Source organism: Phyllopteryx taeniolatus, chromosome 6, assembly GCF_024500385.1.
Source record: "Phyllopteryx taeniolatus isolate TA_2022b chromosome 6, UOR_Ptae_1.2, whole genome shotgun sequence".
NCBI classification, from domain to species: domain Eukaryota; kingdom Metazoa; phylum Chordata; class Actinopteri; order Syngnathiformes; family Syngnathidae; genus Phyllopteryx; species Phyllopteryx taeniolatus.
The window spans coordinates 5,343,062-5,362,067 of NC_084507.1; the positions used below are offsets into that span (position 1 = coordinate 5,343,062).

Sequence of the window (19,006 nt, forward strand, 5' to 3'; positions counted from 1 at the left end):
TGTAGACTGAATCGGAGAGTGTTTCTGTCTTCACAATCGTATCCCTTCATTTAGGAGGAGATATTGAGAGTGTAGGAATTCCGATCTGTAGTTCCCCCACGCTATTGCTGTGAGACCAGTGGAACTAATTCCCGTAGAGTTCCACAGGCAGAATGAGGCTTGATTATGCTCCTGTTTTGTGCCTCCTTGGGCAGGCTGCACACCATCACGCCTCCTGTGTTGTGTGGCTCCTGCTGAATACAAGGCTGTGACTTGCTTGGACCCACCCACATGTCAGCAGAAGGCTTTGTCACCAGAGAGAGAGAGAGAGAGAGAGAGAGAGAGAGAGAGAGAGAGAGAGAGAGAGAGAGAGAGCGAGAGAGAGAGACAGAGAGAGAGAGAGAGAGGAAAAAGTCTTTTTCAGATTGTGTTTGCCTCCCCTCCTCCCTGCCTCCCTCCTCAGCATCAAGTGCTTTCAACGTTCTCTCCAGCCACTTAGAAGGAGCAATGAGGAGAGAGGAGCTGTCGCCCTGCTGATGCCAGGACGTCTGGGATACAGTAACAACTTTTGTTGATTTTTTTAAAGGACATTCTTTGTGTATTCTTAGGAAAAACAAACAAGATACTGCGGAATTGTCATATCCATCAATCGGATGCAAGCAGGTAGGACTAGTATTTCATTTTGGGCCTCGTGAAGGAGCTAATCTATTTAGTTTGGTTCGTTTGCTAGGATTGTCACGCCATTGTTTTCATTTGAACTACTTTCATGTAATTTGAGTTGTTTCAAAGGAAGCGTATCAATAATTATTTACAGAGAACATTTCTTATGTTTTACATTACGTTACAAAGACCACATTCCACGTATTTTCACACATCTGACAAATAAACTTTGGCATCCTGCAAGTTTTTATTTGACTTTTAGATGTGTATCATGGGAAAACTGAATTTCGACCATTGTGTAAAAACGAGCCCATAGTTAAAGATGGTAAATCAACTTCAAAATGAGAGCCAAGCGGTCACAGCGGGTAAAATAACCTTTTGTACTAAATGTGCTGCGTTCTTTGAGAAGCTTGAAGACAATTCCGCCCTCTGTCGGTCACTAAGCGTGCACAGTGCCATGCAGGCTTGAGGTGGATGGAGAGGGCACAAAGCTCCTCAGCTTACTTGTGTGGAAAATAATTGAACTCAAATGTGAGGGCTTCGTGTGACTAAGAGCCATGGTGGCAGTACATCAGTCACAAATTTTGTGTTATTGCAGACTTTCCAGTGGGTTTTTTCATTTTTTTGGTGATGTCTGAATCTGGCCAAGGGAGTGTGAAGTTGAACAGACACCAAAGGTCATTTTAGTCTCAATTATTTGGACTGTTGTGGAGCTTATTTTATTATCCTTTGTTTTTGGCAGGCTATCTTGGACCTGCTTTAAAGGGCTGTGTGCTTCACGTCAGCCAAGTTTTCAAGTTGGAGTCATTTTATTATTACCATTTTCAGTGTTTTCTGCTTTTTGAAAGGGGCATGATGTCTGCTTATACAGGGGTCTCACAGATGTTAAGCAGAATTGTGAAAATATTAAAGATGGCGAAATAAGGAATTATCACCGTAAGTGGTATGCTAAACTAGTCTGCCACATGATTTATTGTTACGTATAGCTTACTTACCCGACCATTACCTATGTCAAAATGTTACTCCAGTTCTTATCAGTAGTCTTTATGAGTGTTAGTATAGTAAAGGTGCAACCCATGGAACCGATTCAATCTCTTTCCAGTACTTTTAATGGGGAAGATTGGAAATCCTAACAAATTAGAGGTTCTGCACTTCTGCACTACAATCAACCCTGGAAAGAAGCTTGAGGAGTATGTGGGTACAATGGAGTGCATTGCATCAATGAACGAGGAAGCACTGATGCTGAGTTGCAGCTCGTAATATTGCACTTCCATATCATATATCATTGAAAAGGAATGTGTCTTTGGAAGCTGCTAGCTGGTTTGCCCCCCCCCCTCCCCAGCCTACCCTAACTCACACCACACCGCACACCACCGGAGGTTTATCCTCCAGCTGGAAAGTGCAAATATCAGACTGTCTGCAGCAGCATCCAAACGACTTTCTCCTCATGTGTTTGGAAGTTGTCTGTGTGACTTCATGACCACAGCGTCGCTGACGAAATTGCATTTTCCAACTTTGCAGTTAAGCTCTGCTGGATGGAGTTAACTGTATTAACATGGATCCAAAACAGCCTTTTCTTTATTGGGTTATCAGGAATATGGTTGCATCGATGCCTTACCAAGAAGCATAAACGCGTATGCTGCTGCACATGTGTCATGTCATGTATTGACGCGGGCGAAGAGTGGTACTGAGGAAACCAGACGTGGTCACAACTAAAAGAGAAGGTTAACCATTGTGGCAAACCTCCAAGCCACTGTCTTGAGCTCATTCTGAGAATCATGGTTCATCCTTACCTCAATGTTAACCACAGCTGTGACTCGAACTACATATCAATTTCCTAACCATAGAGCTGATGCAACAACTGAGCAAGTGGCCAGTGTAGCCATAGACTATGAATAATGGTAGCAATCATCTTGTGCAGACTTGCAGAAAAACTTGGAGAAATGGTGTGCCGCTGAACTACCATAGTGGCTGTGTATCGTTGACTGGAGGCTGTGTGGAACTCTGGTACACAACGCCTCCCTCTGGCCAGAGATGCAGCTGAGTTTAAGGCCTCCAATTAGGTGTGGGAAAGCGTACTTATACACACACTTTTGGAGAATTTGAAGCTGAACAGTATATTTTTGGCAACTTTGGTATAATTCCCCGCTAACTGAAATTTTGTATTAAAGAATACGTGCCGCCTGGATGTACTCATAGACTGATATATATTTATATTGTGTGTAGTTTTATGCACGATTGACTCATTTGCTCAGAAGTAACGTAGATGACCAGACAGGATCTATCCACCTAAGCATGAAAAACATTCACAGATAGAGGTGTTAAAAATTCTAATAACAACTAAAAAAAAAAAAAAAAAAAAGCGTCAAATATCAAAACAAATATCAACTTGATGGTAAACATTGTTGGTTAGACATGTGGAACAACTGCATGCAACAAGTCCAGGATGTTAAACGACTCTTGCCTACTGGAATAGGGTCCAGCTCCCCCACAACCCTGAAGTAGATAGTGATAGAGGAAATGGATGAATTGAAATCAACCATACTAAACAACATAATAAATTGAAAGTGGGACAAAAGGGAGGGAATACAAATTCGGGTAAATGTATGTCTTTCCCAAATTTAAGGTAAGTTTTGGACTAAAATACATTTTCATGTCGTGAAGGATGTTTGTCCTTGACAGCGCTCTATCAGGCTGAAAACATACACAATACAATTGTGTTCAACCTCCAATTTGTTTGGCTTTTTAATTAATTGTCCCCATACAAAATGCTGGAAATACATTGATTCTTCCGTTCCGCTTCTCCTCACTAGGGTCGCGGGGGTGCTGGAGCCTATCCCAGCTATCTTCGGGCGAAAGGCGGTGTACACCTTGAACTGGTCGCCAGCCAATCGCGAGACGCTGGAAATACAATATACTGTATATACATTGGTAACTTGATGAAGGAGATGAATTCATTCCATGACCATGCTCATAACTCAGATCACTTGTATCTCAAATCTACTTTCCCTATAGAAATGAATGGAAATGCCATTAATCCATTCCAGCCACCAAAAATCCAACACATTTTTTTTCACATGGTTTTAATGCAGAAAAATAGCACTTTATTATAAAAATAAAAACGTAATAAAAGCGAATGTAAAGAAATAAACTAGTTTTATGAAGTGTAAATAAGCCACACACAGGCACCCACACACACACAGACACACACACACGCACACGCACACACTGTACTACATGAACATGTTGTGCCTTTAAATGGCGTGGCCTAGAGAGTGCCTTGCATCTCTCTCGCTCTCTCTCTCTCTCTAATAAAGAAAAAATAGTACTGTATTGTATACAAAAAATAATAAAAAGGAAATAAATCAACTTGTTAAAGTTATTCTAAATTTTAAATATCCAACTGTAGGACAAACTGGAAGTCACAACAACAACTGTGTGCCTTTAAGGGGCATGGCCTAGTGGTGGACACCAGGAACATGGCATGTTAAGGCCTTTTCAAACTGAACTTAGCAACGCGCCGGTCCGTCGACGAACCCATTCATTGTGTATGTGTTGAGTAGGGGAGTGGATGGAACGCCATGTCACGTCGTGGCCCAAGGTGGGCCTTTGTTGCAACGTGCCCTCAAATTAACAAAAGTAACCATTTGAGAGCGTTGTCGTGGTGACGTCAGAAAGCGCATCCAATAGGAGAGTGGCTGGTGGAGTGACTTCAGCGTGCTAACAGAAATAGCCCATCCAGAGGGAAAAGCTGTTATGTGCTTCCAAATATGGGCAAGCTTGCTGCACTTGTGCAGTGTGAAAATGCCTTCAGTCTCTGCTCAAGAGTGTGGACGAGAGTGTTGGCCTGCTGTAGCTGTTTACGTGTTCTCATTTTGCGTTTGTGTGTGACTGTACCACCTATTAATAAATGTCTGAAAATGCATTGGCGACTGTGACTCACTGGAGTGGTATCGTAACCGAATCTTTGCCTGTTTTGGTAAACAACTTGAAAGTCGAGGCATTCGTAAGTCAAGGTACCATTGCACTGTACACAGAATATGACTGATATTAATGAATCTTTCAACATCGTAACCATCCTCCTCCCCATTGTTTCTATTTCAGAGCCAGGCCCAATTAACAATGGGCCCTATGCACCTGTGTGTCCTGCTCCCGGTGACAATGTTGGTTGTGGTGGCTGTCGCCGCCGAGCTGACTGCAACGGTTGACGACGAGTACACTTGGCCTCAGTGGAATTTGCCTCTGGTAAGGAAAAGGCGCACTCTGCCTCTGAGCAGTCCCAACTTCTCAGCTCATCCTCAAGCAGAGGTGAGCGGGACGTGCGGGATCGAGTGTCAGCGTGGCCTCCCGTCGCCCTCCCTGGATGACCTGGAGCAGCTCCTATCCTACGAGACGGTTTACGAGAATGGCACGCGCACGTATACCTCGGTGTCTGTGCAAGGTCTCAACGAGGTGGCAGATCGATCCAGAAACGACTCCTCCAGGTCCCGTTACAAAAGGGAGGTGTACGGCACGGACACCCGCTTCACTATTTCTGATAAGCAGTTCTCCACTAAGTATCCCTTCTCCACTACTGTCAAAATTTCCACGGGATGTTCTGGAGTTCTGGTGTCACCCAAACATGTGTTGACCGCTGCCCACTGCATCCATGATGGAGAGGATTATTTGGATGGTGTTCAGAAGCTTCGCGTTGGTATTCTTAAGGAGAAATCTAGAAAAGGGAAAGGAGGCAAAGGGAGAGGAGGGCGAGGGAAAGGCAAAAAGAGAAAAGGGGATGGCGCTAAAGAAGAAGTAAAGCAAGTGGAAGACAAGGGAGGGAGCCGTAAAGGAAAGGAAGGAAAGGGCAGAAAGAGCCGAAGTCGCCGCAGCGCAGAGTTGGAGAAACCTTCGTTTAGGTGGACCAGGGTCAAGAAAACCCAAGTGCCCAAGGGTTGGTTCAAAGGTGTGTCCGATGGACTGACTGCAGATTATGACTATGCAGTTTTGGAGCTGAAGCGAGCCCCCAAAGTGAAGCACATGGATCTGGGTGTTATCCCCTCAGTCAAGAAGCTCCCTGCAGGAAGAATCCACTTCTCTGGTTTTGATGATGACCGGCCAGGGAACCTGGTATACAGGTTCTGCTCTGTGTCTGAGGAGTCCAATGAGTTGTTGTACCAGTACTGCGATGCCAAACCTGGCTCCAGTGGTTCTGGGGTATACGTCCGTCTCAAAGAGCCAGGCAAGAAGAAGTGGAAGAGAAAGATCATTGGGGTGTTCTCTGGTCACCAATGGGTGGATGTTAATGGCAATGGGCTGCAGCAGGATTACAATGTTGCAGTGAGGATAACACCTCTCAAATATGCGCAAATCTGCTACTGGGTCCACGGGGACTCAAGTGAGTGCCAGGTGTCCTAAGACAACAACAGAGTCCCTTAGGACACCACCCAGATCCACTTTTAAACCAAATGGCACCCAGTCTCCTCAACCCTCCACCCAGCATCAACATGGTGCCTGTCTTGCATCCTGCCTGTGCTTCCCGCCACACTCCTCTACAAACACACACCCCCCACAGCTATACAGACTCGATGTTGACAACAACAGGAACTCGATAACACGTAAAGAGAACTGTGGCTTTTCTAATTTATTTGCAAAAAAAAAAACTGAGAAAAACATGCATTTGAATTGTTTATAGATCATTACGATCTGGAGTTTTGTTTCGAATTTTGTCAATATTTCACTTTGTCGGATACATTTCTAAAAAGTGCGTCAACTTTTCCAAATATGTCTTTTTCTAACAAGGGTTTGAGAGAGACTTGCCATCTTGCAAGTTCTCACTGTAGAGATTGCGATTGGCGTTGATAAGACCCAGGACAGAAATTCATGTAAATTATATTCCACGAACAAATTACAGTATAGAAATAATGAATAAATGAATGATGACCTTTTAACAAGGTGGTGTTTTGCAATGTGTAAGTCCAAAAGTTTTTGTATGTCTATAGCATTCTATCGCTTTCTGTCCCAGTAGAACTGGTTCTAATGGACGTCTCCCTGAAATTGTCCCACCGGTTTTTCTTTGCTCTTCAAAAGCAGTGAAATGTGTTTTCATTGGTGTGCACATAATTATATTAGTGCTTATCCAGAATACATGGTGCTAATTTATCGAAGTATAAGCTTCTTTTTTTTTCCCCCAGGGAAAGGGGAATCTACTACTGTAACTATGAATTTGAGGCTGTTGTGCTAAGATTGGACTGAACCTTTCAATAATTTACTTGATAATTTATTTAATTTCTCTTATGCAAAGAGTTTTATTTGACCACATACATCAGATTATTGTTTTATAACCACAAATTGTAATATGAAATGCAATCTTTTTTTTATATTGCTGATGTTCCAAAACACATTTTGTCAAAACTAATAAATACCAAATTCCTGATATTAATGATGTAGATTGATGTACCAATTATCCAATCAGGATTAATATGCATATGTGTGTTTGTGTCCCTGACTATCACAAAATCTTCTTGTGTATGGGTATTGTAAATGCACATTTGCATTACAATTTCACTGAGACATACATCAAGTAGTCAGCCTGGCAGAAATATCTAGATTTTTAGGTTTCTGGTTGGGCCGCTTAGTGAGAACAAAGCAGTCATATACAAGGTGTGTCTGAAAGGTTCCAGGACTGGTGTCACAAAATATATATTTCAGACCCAAAACCCAAAAGTTTTCCCCTTCAATATGAACTAGACGATCAACCAGCACGTCCACAAAGAGATTCTGAAGCGTTTGCTCCGTTTGGTGTGTGAGAAGAGGCAAGAGTTGTGGTAACAACATGCCTGCCCTGAACATCCGACGCTTCCTGCCTGAGAAGAGCATCACCTTGCTGGAGCAAGCTCTCTTCTCACCCAAACTGGCTCCATGTGTTTTTTTTTTCCTTCTTTCCCAAGCTCAAGTGGTTCATCAAGGGGACGCGTTTATATCAAGATGGCCCGTAACGATGGCGTTGCATTGGATCCTTCCAGGAGTGCATGGAGCCGTGGCAAAGAAGGCTGTCAAAGTGTGGAGATTACTTTGAATGGGAAAACTTGTAGTTTGGATTTGAAATATTTCTTTTGTGACACCAGTCCCAGAACATTTCTCTCAAATTACACAGGCTACCAGTATAGACACTGTTCTATTTATATGACTGGTTATGTACCTATTACATAGCTATTAATATTTAAACAAATTTACGGTAATTTATAATAAGAAATGTCAACAAGAAGCACAGGAATACCCATACATTTATTTACTGTAGCGCTCGTCTTCATAAGAGTGAGCTGAAGCCTGTCCCAGCTGACTTTGGGCAAAACGCGGAGTACACCCTGGATTGGTTGCCAGGCAATTGCAGGGCACAGGAATAAAGAATAAGACGAGTTATGAATAGTGTATGTTTGTAACCACAAAGGACACATTAGTACTTTAAAGAAACAGTGGCAAAAATGCAGTAGTATTGCTAGTGGAATAACATTTGGTTTGCGTACCAGTATACAAGTACTGTATTGTAACTTTTATAGCTTCCCCAGTAAAACTCAATACTCCCGCAAATCAGTCTCCTTAAAGCAGCTCTGCTTTAAAAAGCACATAAGATTCACAAGTAATTAGGTTAATAAGACAGACATGAGGTGGAAAATGTGCAGTTAAATCCGTCATTTTGTTTATTGCATCTCAAATGGCTTACATGCACTCGGGAGGGACATCATACACAAAATAAATTAAACAAAAATAAAAATCTGATAACTCCGTGCATGAAAATGTTCAATCTGAATCAGATCTCTTTTGTACAACCTCACGCTTTAAAGAGTCAACTCAAATGACAGGAGACGTATCACTGTATTTCTAATGCAAAAAGCATGTAGTCCAAATCCATGTCAACACACACAAACGACTGGAAGATGAAGGATAACGGTGTGGGTCAAAATGTTATCTACAGCACTGCACACATTACCACTAAGGGGCATTACAATGGAACTACAAATCCTGGATGACAAAGAAAAACATTCCAAAAAATGCTATGCACTCTCCAAAATACTCGTTTATATCCAGAGATTTGGTCTCGGGGATATAAAATACAAAGGCAGATCACTGGTTTAAGTGAAAATTGTTCCATTATACAAGATTGCCCAGAGTTTGCATATTTGCAAACCATCTCTATTTCAAAAAAAAAATAAAAAATAAATCTGTTGCAAAGTTTTTATTTGTCCCCTATTGAATTTATTAATCTCCACAAATAGTTTGATCTTGATTATTATTATTTTTTTTTTTACTATGCATATCATAAAAAGGGGAAGAGTTTCATTGAGGTGCAATTTAAATGTGTTGCCATGGTAAATAACTAAATATATTCCACTGGAAATTGTATTTGGAAGTAAGATTTGTCCTCCCATTGTAAAACAGGTAAACATCAACAGTAGCCTGACACAAAAGAGCAACATAGAAAAATAAGCCACAAAAAAACTTCACAAAGCCTCAGTTTATGTTCCAATCCCCACACAGCCCACACAGTTAGTTTCATAATGTACAATAAAATCATTTTTTTTTCTTCCAAATGATGACGAAATGACACTCACGACTTCTTACAATTTCATTTCCTATCAGATTCACATTGATATTTCTGTTCAACAGACATTAAGGGCAGAATAGAGATGTAATCGTCAAATTCACCAGAGGAGTCTATGTACAACATTTCAGACCTTTCTGTAAACAAGACACAACATAGTTGTCAAAAAACTACAGTTACTTTACTAAGCACTCTCGCCAAATCGGAGCAAAACGAAGAAGGTCTCCTCCCCCTGTGTCAGGAGGCAGGGGACAAGACTGGGTGGAGCATAGGACACTAAAGTACAACCATCATTCAACACAAGAAATAAATCTAATCACATATGTCTTCACTTTCACTCGATAACATTTTGAGGATTATTTGTGAGATTTTGCTTGAGACGAAAAAGGTTAGAACGTCTACATGAGCACACACTTGTAATTCTTTTCTCACATATATTCATATACTGTTTATAAACCGCAAAGGTTCACTTTCACAGTTTGTGCTACAACATCACAGAGGAGGAGAAGGAAACAGGAAGGATTGATGGATGGATGGATGGAGGAGAGCGGCTCTTATCACGTCGAGGAGCAGACAAAACAGAGAGAATTGGCGTCCTGAAAATCTTGACAGACATCAGGAAAACGATGGGAGCATCCGACTCTGTCGAGGAAAATCTCTAGATTTACAAGACAGGACATATCTGCTCTCATTATATTATTCAATGAAATCTTATAGTACAATGTACAAGGGGCAGTCCAAAAGTAATGAGCCAAATTTAATTTAACCTACTAATTGAATTTATTCCCAGAAATGTTCACGGTGTGCTGTTTAATTACTTGTTTGAAGGTTTATTTAAAAAATAATAATAATTCAAAAAAAAGTTGTTTCGGGGCGACTGGTTTGAGCGTCAGCCTCACAGTTCTGAGGACTGGGGTTCAATCCCCGGCCCCGCCTGTGTGGAGTTTGCATGTTCTCCCCGTGCCTGCGTGGGTTTTCTCCGGGCACTCCGGTTTCCTCCCACATCCCAAAAACATGCATTAATTGTAGACTCTAAATTGCCCGTAGGTGTGACTGTGAGTGTGAATGGTTGTTTGTTTGTTTGTGCCCTGCGATGGGCTGGCAACCAGTTCAGGGTGTACCCTGCCTCCTGCCTGATGATAGCTGGGATAGGCTCCAGCACGCCCGCGACCCTAGTGAGGAGAAGCGGCTCAGAAAATGGATGGATGGAAGTTGTTTCGGCCTGTTCTCTTACCGTCAGCCCTTTTGGAAATGTCATTGTTGCATACCCCTCAGAAGCAGAGAGCCGTGACTACATGTTTTACTTTGAATGGGGAACAAACACAAAACATTTTCAAAAGGTTGCAAAATATGTATGGCGAAGCCGCGGTAGACTACAGCACATTTCTTCATTCGATTTATCACCTTTCTGACAGTCAAGAAACTCCAAACAAGCTTCCTTGTGCCCGTCTATGAGTTGACTGGGAACCCACCTGGCACAAACCTTTGCAAAGCCTAGTTAGCACTTTCACAATTTTTGCTGCACTTCCATGGCTTACTCCCAGAAATTCAGCCGTCGTCAATGGTGACTCTACGATCTTCTCTAATCAGTTCCTCGATCCTAGCACTATTCCCAAGATTAACCGCAGAACATGTTCTGCTGCTCCCTTGCTAGTCTCGGTTGGAGGGCAGTTAAAGCAGGCTCTTTTTTTTTTTTTTACCTTTGATCCTGGACACCCACTTTTGACTGTGCTGTAGACTATTGCAGCTTCCATATACACATTTTGCAACCTTCTGAAAATGTTTCGTGGTGGTTCCCCTTCCAAAGCAAGAAACTGAATCACCGCTCTCTGCCTCTGATGGGCATTGACGCCATTTCCAAAATGGCTGACAGGAAGAGGACAGGCTTAAACCAAACTTTTTTTTTGGAAACAACAAACCAGCAACATTTCTGAAAAGAAATGTAATTATTGGTAGGTTAGCTTATTATGTATTTATTTATTAACTTACAAATGTATATGCAGTGCTTGTATAACTGTTTCAAGACATATTATGTTATAATTGCACCAAATTGTGCATGACTTGTTTAGCTTCTGACCATGTGACTGCTGCCAATTCTTGTTACCACAGTGCAACAACAGTAGGGAGAGTCTGAGTCTTTACTTCCGCTTTAAAATGTCAGTGTCTTAATAAGTCATCACAAAATGACGACTGCAACATACCATGCCTTCATTTGCGTTATAAGAAGTCCTTAAGGTCGAGCTCTGCCAGAGGATCCTTTGGCTTTTTGGGACTCTGACTTGCAGGTCCAGGAGAAAGCTGTGAAAACCCCCCATAAAAGAACATATACCTTATATATAAGTTGACCAGTCATGTAATGATGGGTTACACTATTTACAAAAATGCTCAAGATTTTTGATATTATGGTTTGTGTACTCTGCACTCAAGGCATAAAGGGTACCTACTGGTTTAAAGCTATACTGTGCAGTGAAACCCTTAAGTAAACTAATATGCTTTTGAAGGCACACAAAATGAGTATCAAATAAGTACCAAGTACTAAGTCTGTGTACTTTCTGCTTTTTGAATTTTTGTGGCTTGTTTGCGACACACAATGCCAAAAAGAGGACCAGCATTTATAAGCGCCATGAAGAGAAAAACAATATGAAAGTGAAGAATATACAGTATTGCACACTAAACTGACTTGGTAAACAGTGTCTCCACCATACACCACAAACCTGTTTAAATATAAATAGGTAGGTAATAAAGGTGTTTCATAGTTTTACTTTTATTACAGTGGTTAACTCATTTTTACACTTGATTGTGCAAAATAATATAATGTTTACACATTACAATGCCAGTACAGTCAAAGATTTTATTATTTTCTATGGGAACAATTGTTTTGAAATCCAAACATTCACGTTTGAGTATTGTGTGTGTTCTTACCGGTGCTCCTGGTGCCGCCGCAGCTCCCACAGGTGCAGGTCCGACCACGCCAGCGAATGGAGGTCTCATGATGGACTGACCTATCATAGGCTGACCCATCATGGGCTGCATCATGGGAGCTCCTGGCCCTCCTGCAGCCGCCTGAACACAGTTCATGTGCTTTGTAAAATGGTTACTGTCAACAGGTTAACACAAAGAAAACTAGGTTGATTTCAACAAAGTATTGAGGAATAAATTGAGTAAATAAAGAGGGTGTACTAAAAATGTCGCATGAATATACCAGTGGTGGGAAGTAATAAAATACAAATACTTAGTTACTGCACTTGGTAGATTTTTCAGATATCTATGCTTTACTGGAGTATTTATTTTTCAGACAACTTTTTACTTCTACGCCCAAGTTTTGAAAACACATATCTATACTTTCAACTGGTTACTTTATTCTTATTGGGTATTATTAAATGGGTATTGTAAATAATTGACAGTAAACATTTGTTTTTACTTTTATTAAAGTACAGGAGTTGAATCAGTGCTTCTACTTTTACCAGTCCTTAATACACAAGTATTCTGCTTAAGTACAGAGCGTGAGTGCATTCGCAACCTCTGGAAACTACTCACCATTCCAAAGCCAGGCTGTGCACTCATTGGTGGTACCATTGATCCAGTAGGGGGCGCTGCTACAGGTCCTCCAGGAGCCACACCTGCCTGGATGCAATTTCACCAAATGACTGAATGGTATTTTGTCAAAACAAACATGTATTGAGCCCACCCCCTGGTGGGGTATGAGCTTTTACTGTAGATTACAGTCAATGTTCTCACCATGGGGACGCCTGGTGTGGTCCAGCTTGTGGGGGCCACATGAGGGGTCCAGTTGGCTCCTCCAGTCAATTTCTTCTCACTCTGTGGGTCCCTACATAGATTATTATTAGATAACCCATTGAATTATTTATATGGTCCACCACCAAACATAGATAACATCGTTAACATTCAACATAATTTTGAAAACATTTGTGATATCCAAGATACGGGAGTAGCTTCACCCATAAAAATGAATGCAAAGTGTTGCATGCGTGGAAATGATTGTATTCCTTTCGCCTCTCCTCAGTCCTCTCAGTGTCCCACTTCTTCTTAGCTAACCTTTTTCCTTGTATGATTTCCTGTACTGTGAGGTTCCACCACCAAGTCTCCTTCTCTCCTTTCCTGCCAGAAGATACACCAAGTACTCTCCTGCCTGCCTCTCTGATCACCTTGGTTGCAGTGGTCCAGTCTTCTGGAAGCTCCTCCCGTCCACTGAGAACCTGCCTCACCTCTTCCCGAAAAGCTGCACAACACTCGTCCTGTCTCAGCTTCCACCACATGGTTCTCTGTTGTGCCTTTGTCTTCCTAATCTTCCATCCTATGCTGTCTAGCCACACTCTCCCCTACCACAACCTTACAGTCGGTAACCTCCTTCAGATTACATCATCTGCACAAGATGTAATCCACCTGCGTGCTTCTACCTCCGCTCTTGTAGGTCACCCCATGTTCCTGCCTCTTCTGGAAAAAAGTTTGCACTACAGCCATTTGCATCCTTTTTGCAAAGTCTACCACCATCTGTCCCTCCAAGTTCCTTTCCTGGATGCCGTACTTACCCATCACTTCTTCATCACCCCTATTTCCTTCACCAACATGTCCATTACAATCTGCACCAATCACGACTCTCTCTCTCTCTGTCTGGGATGCTCAGAACTACTCGTCTAGCTCAATCCATCAATTTTCTGAGCCGCTTCTCCTCACTAGGGTCGCGGGCGTGCTGGAGCCTATCCCAGCTGTCATCGGGCAGGAGGCGGGGTACACCCTGAACTGGTTGGCAGCCAATCGCAGGGCACATACAAACAAACAACCATTCGCACTCACATTCACACCTACGGGCAATTTAGAGTCTCCAATTAATGCATGTTTTTGGGATGTGGGAGGAAACTGGAGTGCCCGGAGAAAACCCACGCAGGCACGGGGAGAACATACAAACTCCACACAGGCGGGGCCGGGGATTGAACCCAGGTCCTCAGAACTGTGAGGCTGACGCTCTAACCAGTCGGCCACCGTGCCGCCCCTCGTCTAGCTCCTTCCAGAATTTCTCTTTCACTTCTAGGTCACATCCTACCTGTGGGGCATAGCCACTAATCACATTATACATAACACCCTTAATTTCAAGTTTCAGCCTCATCACTCGATCTGATACTCTTTTTCCACTCCAAGACATTCTTAGCCAACTCTTATTTTAAAATAACCCAGATTCCATTTCTCTTCCCATCTACACCATGGTAAAATAATTTAAACCCTGCCCCTAAACTTCTAGCCTTACTGCGTTTCCACCTGGTCTCCTGGACACACAATATATCAGCCTTTCTCTTAATCATCATGTCAACCAACTCCCGAGATTTTCCTGTCATAGTCCCAACATTCAAAGTCCCCACATTCAGTTCTAGGCTCTGTGCTTTCCTCTTCTCTTTCTGCCCAAGAACCCGCTTTCCACCTCTTCTGAATTTCCACCGGCGCCCTGCAGTTTGACGGCACCTTTGGCAGACGTTGTTAACCCGGGCCACGACCGATCCGGTATGGAATTCTTTGGACGAACGCTTATATTTGTTTGGCAAAGTTTTAAGCCGGATGCCCTTCCTGACGCAACCCTCTACATTTATCCGGGCTTGGGATCGGCCTACAGTTTGCACTGGCTTGTGCCCCCCATAGGGCTGCATTAACCAACATGAACGCATATGAAGTATCTAAATGATTGCTAAGAATGCAAAAGCAAAGACTACACTTACTTTTTCTTCACTCCCAGGTCTGAAGGGAGGTAAGAAAGAAGAACAAATTAACTTTAGTTTTAATGGAAATCAGTGATGGGTCGCACCCTAGGGTATATACAGTATGTACCTCCGACCAGGTTGGCCAATGACGAGTCAAGGTCCCCTGCAATAGTTTTGGTCGGGGGTGGGGTTGCAGGTGGAGCACCTGCAATGCTTTCGACTGTAACAGGAGTTCCCATGCTCCCTGCTGCACTTCCTGCTGTGCTTCCCCCGGTGCTCTGTGGCGTTACGGCGGGCATCAGCAAGTCACCTAATCCGTCAAACACTTGAAGAGAGGGTGGGAAAGGCACCACATTAGAAAGCCAACACAGATTACAAGGCTGCTAATCCCCGATCTAGCTAGAATGCAGGCAGCGGGCAGATGTGAAACCAGACAGTATAAGGCGAGGGAAACAATCCAGCTGTTCCAACGCAACGTTAATCAAATGTGCAGACACAAAGAGTGGGACCATATTCGAAGATTCAAATGGATAGCAACAACACTAAATTGGGAACAGGTAGACCCAAGACTTTTTTTTTTTTTTTTTTTTTTAATAGAGCAAAGCACTGATTTATAACCAGGTGTCACCACATTTTTCTTTCATGTGGAATATTGTAATTCTCTGTGCTTTTCACTGTCGGTGAAAAATATTAAAAAATTTAAAGACCGCAAAATAAACATAATAGAAATATCATAGGATCATCTGCTCCACAGGTCTTATTAATATAGTATAGTATAGTATAGTACAGTGTTAGTATTCGGATTCTGATCTGCAAGACAAACTAATATTTGGAATTCCTATATTATAATCATTTGAACATATGGTTCTCAGTTCATTGCACTCATTAACAGAGACAATGTTATGATGCAACATCACAGTCACCGGCATCTTTGATGGCATTTGGATAAAAATCAATACTAGAGATGACTGAGGAAAAATAATTTCACACATCAGCATATTTTGTAGGGTCCGACCCATGTGGATTTTTTTTAGCCAGATGACGATTCCGATATTTGGCAGAATACAATTCAGATAACTGATTATTCACCCGATTCATTTAAAAAATTTATAAATCAATAAAATAACTTCTTTTTTGGTCCCTTAGTGCTTACAATACTTTGTGCTTTAGTATTTGTTTAATTTTACAGAGAAAAACATGGGCTGTTTTTTTGTTTTTGTTGAGTTTTAAAAAATGTTTCTTTCAATGTCATTATCTTTGTCTTATGTCATAATGCGTTAAAAAAAAAACCTGCATAAATCGGCAAAAAAATTGGCCGACTTTTGCCGATTTAAAAAGGGCTAATATTGTCCTGTTAATCGATCGGGCCCTAATATTTTGTCTCATGCAGGAGACACCCAGGGATTATGACAACACTTTAAACATGCGAAATACCATTAAACGAGAGGGAGGCTTTAAAAAGTGCACATGCTGCAATGCACTGTGGAGTTCAACTCACCAATTACACATTAGAAGAAGCAAGCAAGAGGAAGCCAGCAGAGAGGAAGGGGTGAAAATGAAGGAGGTGGGGGGGAGAGTGAATGAAGCAAAAGAGAGCATGTGTGAAGCAGAAGAAAGCACAGCATTTTTGATTGTGCCATATTGAAACAAGGTAGGTGAGTAATCAGATCAATCATTGAGACCGAGCCATGGTGAGAAGTTAAGCAGTCAGCAACAGTGGTAGAAGCATGTCACAGTATGTTATCCATGCACAAGACAAGCGCTCAGGAATTATTACAGCAACGTTCATGGGGCTGACGTCTAAATTGCTAGGTTTCAGTGTACAATACACGTTAATGATCTACTAGCAAATAAGCATGAATGTTTAAGTGATATATTCAAGAGCTTTACATCACTGTTTTTTTTCCAAGTGAATACCATTCTGGACATAAATAAAAAAATGTAAATGCCACTCACTTGAAGCATCAAAGCCACCAGAGAGAGCCGGTATGATTCTTGCCGGTTCAGCTGTGGCAGGTACCATTGGTACAGCTGGCACAGGTGGTGTCGGAGAAGGAAGTGAACCCAGAGGTTCAAATCCCGACTCAAGAAGATCATTCTGCACTGGAGCCAAGGCTGGAGCCAAGGCTGGGGCCAAGGCCGGGGCCGCGGTGGGTGCCAGGGTGGGGGACATGAGGTCTAATGAACAGACAAATAGGATGGACTGACTACCATTTGCAATAATATCCACCCATCCATTTTCTATACGGCTTTCCTCATTTGACTAGCAGGTAAGCTGCAGCCTATCACAGCTTACTTTGGGCAAGGTACAGGTGGTGTACAGGTACATAGGCAGGCTACGCACTAGACTAGTTGCAAGCCAATTACAGGGCACATATAGACAAACAAACATTTACACACCTATGGACAATTTAGAGTATTCAATTAAAGTAATATGCGTGGGAGTACCCGGAGAAAACCCAAGCACCCCCCATATCATGCAAACCCAACACAGTTAGCCAGAGCCAAGAAAAAGCAAACATTATGAGCCAATATGAGCACTGCTTGTGTGGTAGGTCAGGCGAGTGACTGAATGTGAATATTAGTGTCATAAAAAAATAGAGTTGTACTATTTAGCAAGTTCAAATTAAACTAAATAAAAATTAAAATTACATGTTGCGTAATTCAAACAACCACATAACTTGGCTTTAAAGTTGGCAAGCTTAATGCTACCGCATTATTGGAAACGCCATAGATGGGCTAACAAATAGCATCTATGTGGCGATGTTATAATGCTTCCAAGAAAGGCTATTTGAACACAAGTGCTGCAGCAGCACGTAGACAGACAATATAATACTCACAGGCATATTATCTTTATCCTCAGCGAAAACTGACTGTAATATTACTACAGTTTACCAAGTCACTAACAGTAGTTGTGAGTCCTCTTCATTTGGCTCTGCATGACTGCTTCATTTGTGTCTGCATGAATGCTGGGTCCGGTTGGCAAAACCATGCACACCAGAAGGAGCCATATTGAATTAAACAGGATGAACAAACTGTTGAATTATTTACATTCTATTCAATTACATATGTTGTTACAATTTTTTTTTTTTAAAGTAAAACATTATAGAGTGCTATTTTCCGGATTAAAACATTGTTTTTTGGGGGGGAGACTGGAATGGATTCATAGCATTTCCATTCATTTCAATGGAAAAGGTGATTTTAGATATGTGTATTTTGAGTTACGATTCCGTGCGTGATCACGGAACAAAATAAATTTGTATCTCAAGGCACCAATGGCTATAATTTTGAAGTGTAAGCACATTATTCAAACTAGCTCACTGACCTGATGAGTGATACAGACATTAAAACAGTATCCTGTAAGCCTAAAGAGGTGTACCTCCCAGCAAGTCGCCTCCAGGTCCCTCTGGAGCTGAGCTCTCCGTCTCCTTCACAGAGCCAGTGAAGGAGTCTGCAGTGGCAGCCAGTTATCCACAACGAAACCGACCGTGCAAAAAAGAGTGAACAACGATGGCACAATGGAATTTGAGTTCTTTCAATGTTGAACATATTGTTCAAGTAGATATTTCAAGATATTTTACTTTATAATGAATGTGCTAAACAGGCCTACTGGAGGAAACATCAGGTGATCACTAACAATATATGCTGGCTGTGACATCACCTTTTGGGAGGGAACTTATAGGTGCAAACTGAGGCGAGTTTAAAGTGTAAAGCTGTTGTTCTGTGAACAGATAGCTCGCTAAAATGTGCTGATCTACAGAGCAATGGCTAATTCAAATGAAAACATTTCAAACTGTTAGGTGGAAAATCTATTACAGAATGTTATTTCTATGAAAGAATGTAAATGCTGTATGTATTTAAATGAGCGTTGTCTTTGTAATTAACTAAAGTGTAGAGAAGGTAACTTAAAAATTATAATCAATAGGGACATTTATTTAGGTTTACTCTTGTCTCAGTTTGACTTTGAAACAAAGGCTTTGCATTTGAAGACTGAGTCGCACAGCACTAGCCCGATCTTTTGAGGACGATTCCAATATTTGGTAGGGTACAATTCCAACAACCAATTAATCTGCCAATCAAT

At 41.8% G+C, this 19,006-nt stretch overlaps 2 protein-coding genes across 2 annotated transcripts in view; one reads left to right on the forward strand and one right to left on the reverse strand.

Moving 5' to 3' along the window:
- The first annotated feature begins 411 nt into the window (after positions 1-411).
- Positions 412-7,053, forward strand: prss35 (serine protease 35). Its single transcript, XM_061776287.1, has 2 exons — positions 412-642; positions 4,744-7,053. Exon 2 carries the CDS (start codon positions 4,762-4,764, stop codon positions 6,031-6,033), a length of 1,272 nt encoding a protein of 423 aa, XP_061632271.1. The 5' UTR covers positions 412-642; positions 4,744-4,761; the 3' UTR covers positions 6,034-7,053.
- Positions 7,054-8,292: 1,239 nt separating this feature from the next.
- Positions 8,293-19,006, reverse strand: part of snap91a (synaptosome associated protein 91a) — a 54,859-nt gene continuing 44,145 nt past the window's right edge. The window contains exons 21-29 of the mRNA XM_061776288.1: positions 18,305-18,376; positions 16,882-17,103; positions 15,053-15,235; positions 14,944-14,962; positions 12,956-13,046; positions 12,755-12,841; positions 12,140-12,280; positions 11,419-11,515; positions 8,293-9,875 (exon numbers count right to left, since the gene is read on the reverse strand). Of these exons, the coding sequence (XP_061632272.1) occupies positions 11,435-11,515; positions 12,140-12,280; positions 12,755-12,841; positions 12,956-13,046; positions 14,944-14,962; positions 15,053-15,235; positions 16,882-17,103; positions 18,305-18,376 (896 nt within the window). The 3' untranslated portion in view covers positions 8,293-9,875; positions 11,419-11,434. The remainder of the gene's footprint in view (positions 9,876-11,418; positions 11,516-12,139; positions 12,281-12,754; positions 12,842-12,955; positions 13,047-14,943; positions 14,963-15,052; positions 15,236-16,881; positions 17,104-18,304; positions 18,377-19,006) is intronic.

Bases quoted from the DNA above. Each gene is read 5' to 3' on its own strand.
- prss35 (XM_061776287.1), top strand. From the start codon at position 4,762: ATGGGCCCTATGCACCTGTGTGTCCTGCTCCCGGTGACAATGTTGGTT.